Below are 1,067 nucleotides of genomic sequence, written 5' to 3'. Positions count from 1 at the left end.
CTAATCCGGCACCATCATTCGAGAAGCGATTGGCATACACACCTAACCAGCTATCTTTAGTATTGCCATTGACAGCTCTTCTTGATCCATTTGTATTGCTTAAAAATCCAATATTGTCTTTCACTGTCAGTATATCTCCATTTTTTATGTCGGCAATGCTTCTGTCTTTCGCAATTATCATCTCCCCTTCTTTTGTGATAGAAATGTTTGTATGATAGGTGTTTGTAGATGGTGTAAAGTTGACAAAACTGAATGCCTTTTCTGTGATTCCAGTATAATCTCCATACGATGAAGCATGTATTGCTCCGGGAAATGCGTTGTGCAATATGCCAAAAGCTTCAATACCTGCACTATTTGTGGAAAAGTAATTTGCATATATACCAGCAGAACCTTGAGTTGTATGACCACTTATACCTCTGTAAGTACCTTCTGGTGCTTCTAACCCTATACTTCTTTTTACTGTGAGATAATCTTGTGGTGCTAATGCAGGCAAGTTGTCACTTATTATCACTTTGCCATTTTTCATGATGCCTATTTGTGGTATCCATGCAGAAGTTGTTCCAGATGTGTTGTTTTGAAATATGTGTCCATATTCATCTAAACTACCGGCCCCTAATGCGTTATGATATGAATTGTAATGTACTTGTCCGTTAAAGGTTCCGTGGGCATCGCCAAATACTTCTACATTTGCCCCATCAGTAGGTGAGGTATTTACATACAGTCCTAAAACACCAAGTGGAGCCACGCCTCGTATATATCTGATCGATGTAGGACTAACTGTTGGCATTTCAATTTCGCCACCTTTTACTTGGAGTTTGAGTCCAATTTCACAGTTGCCGGATGTGGTGGTGGAAATATCCGTTCCTGATGGTGTCCAAATGCTTTGCGCATGAATAAATTGCGTCAGTGTAAACATTGAGAATGTTAAGTATATTTTTTTCATCTTCATTTTGTTGATTCCCAAAGTTCGAATTAATGATTGAAGATCCACAAGAATACGTGCTATAGGTTATCTGTTAAAGTGATAACTTATTAGTTTGATGATTACGATTAGCAGATTTTTTTAT

General features: G+C 37.9%; 1 protein-coding gene across 1 annotated transcript; it reads right to left on the bottom strand.

Annotated features, from left to right (window-relative positions):
- Positions 1–42: 42 nt before the first annotated feature.
- HELRODRAFT_184786 (hypothetical protein) lies at positions 43–949 on the bottom strand (the record flags this gene model as incomplete). Its single annotated transcript, XM_009025633.1, has 1 exon — positions 43–949. A coding segment is annotated over one exon (907 nt), but the record flags the coding sequence as incomplete, so codon positions are not given.
- Positions 950–1,067: the final 118 nt, after the last annotated feature.

Source organism: Helobdella robusta, assembly GCF_000326865.2.
Source record: "Helobdella robusta unplaced genomic scaffold HELROscaffold_4246, whole genome shotgun sequence".
Taxonomy (NCBI): Eukaryota; Metazoa; Annelida; class Clitellata; order Rhynchobdellida; family Glossiphoniidae; genus Helobdella; species Helobdella robusta.
The sequence above is the reverse complement of the archived record's forward strand: the minus strand, read 5'-3'. Positions and strand labels throughout refer to the sequence as shown.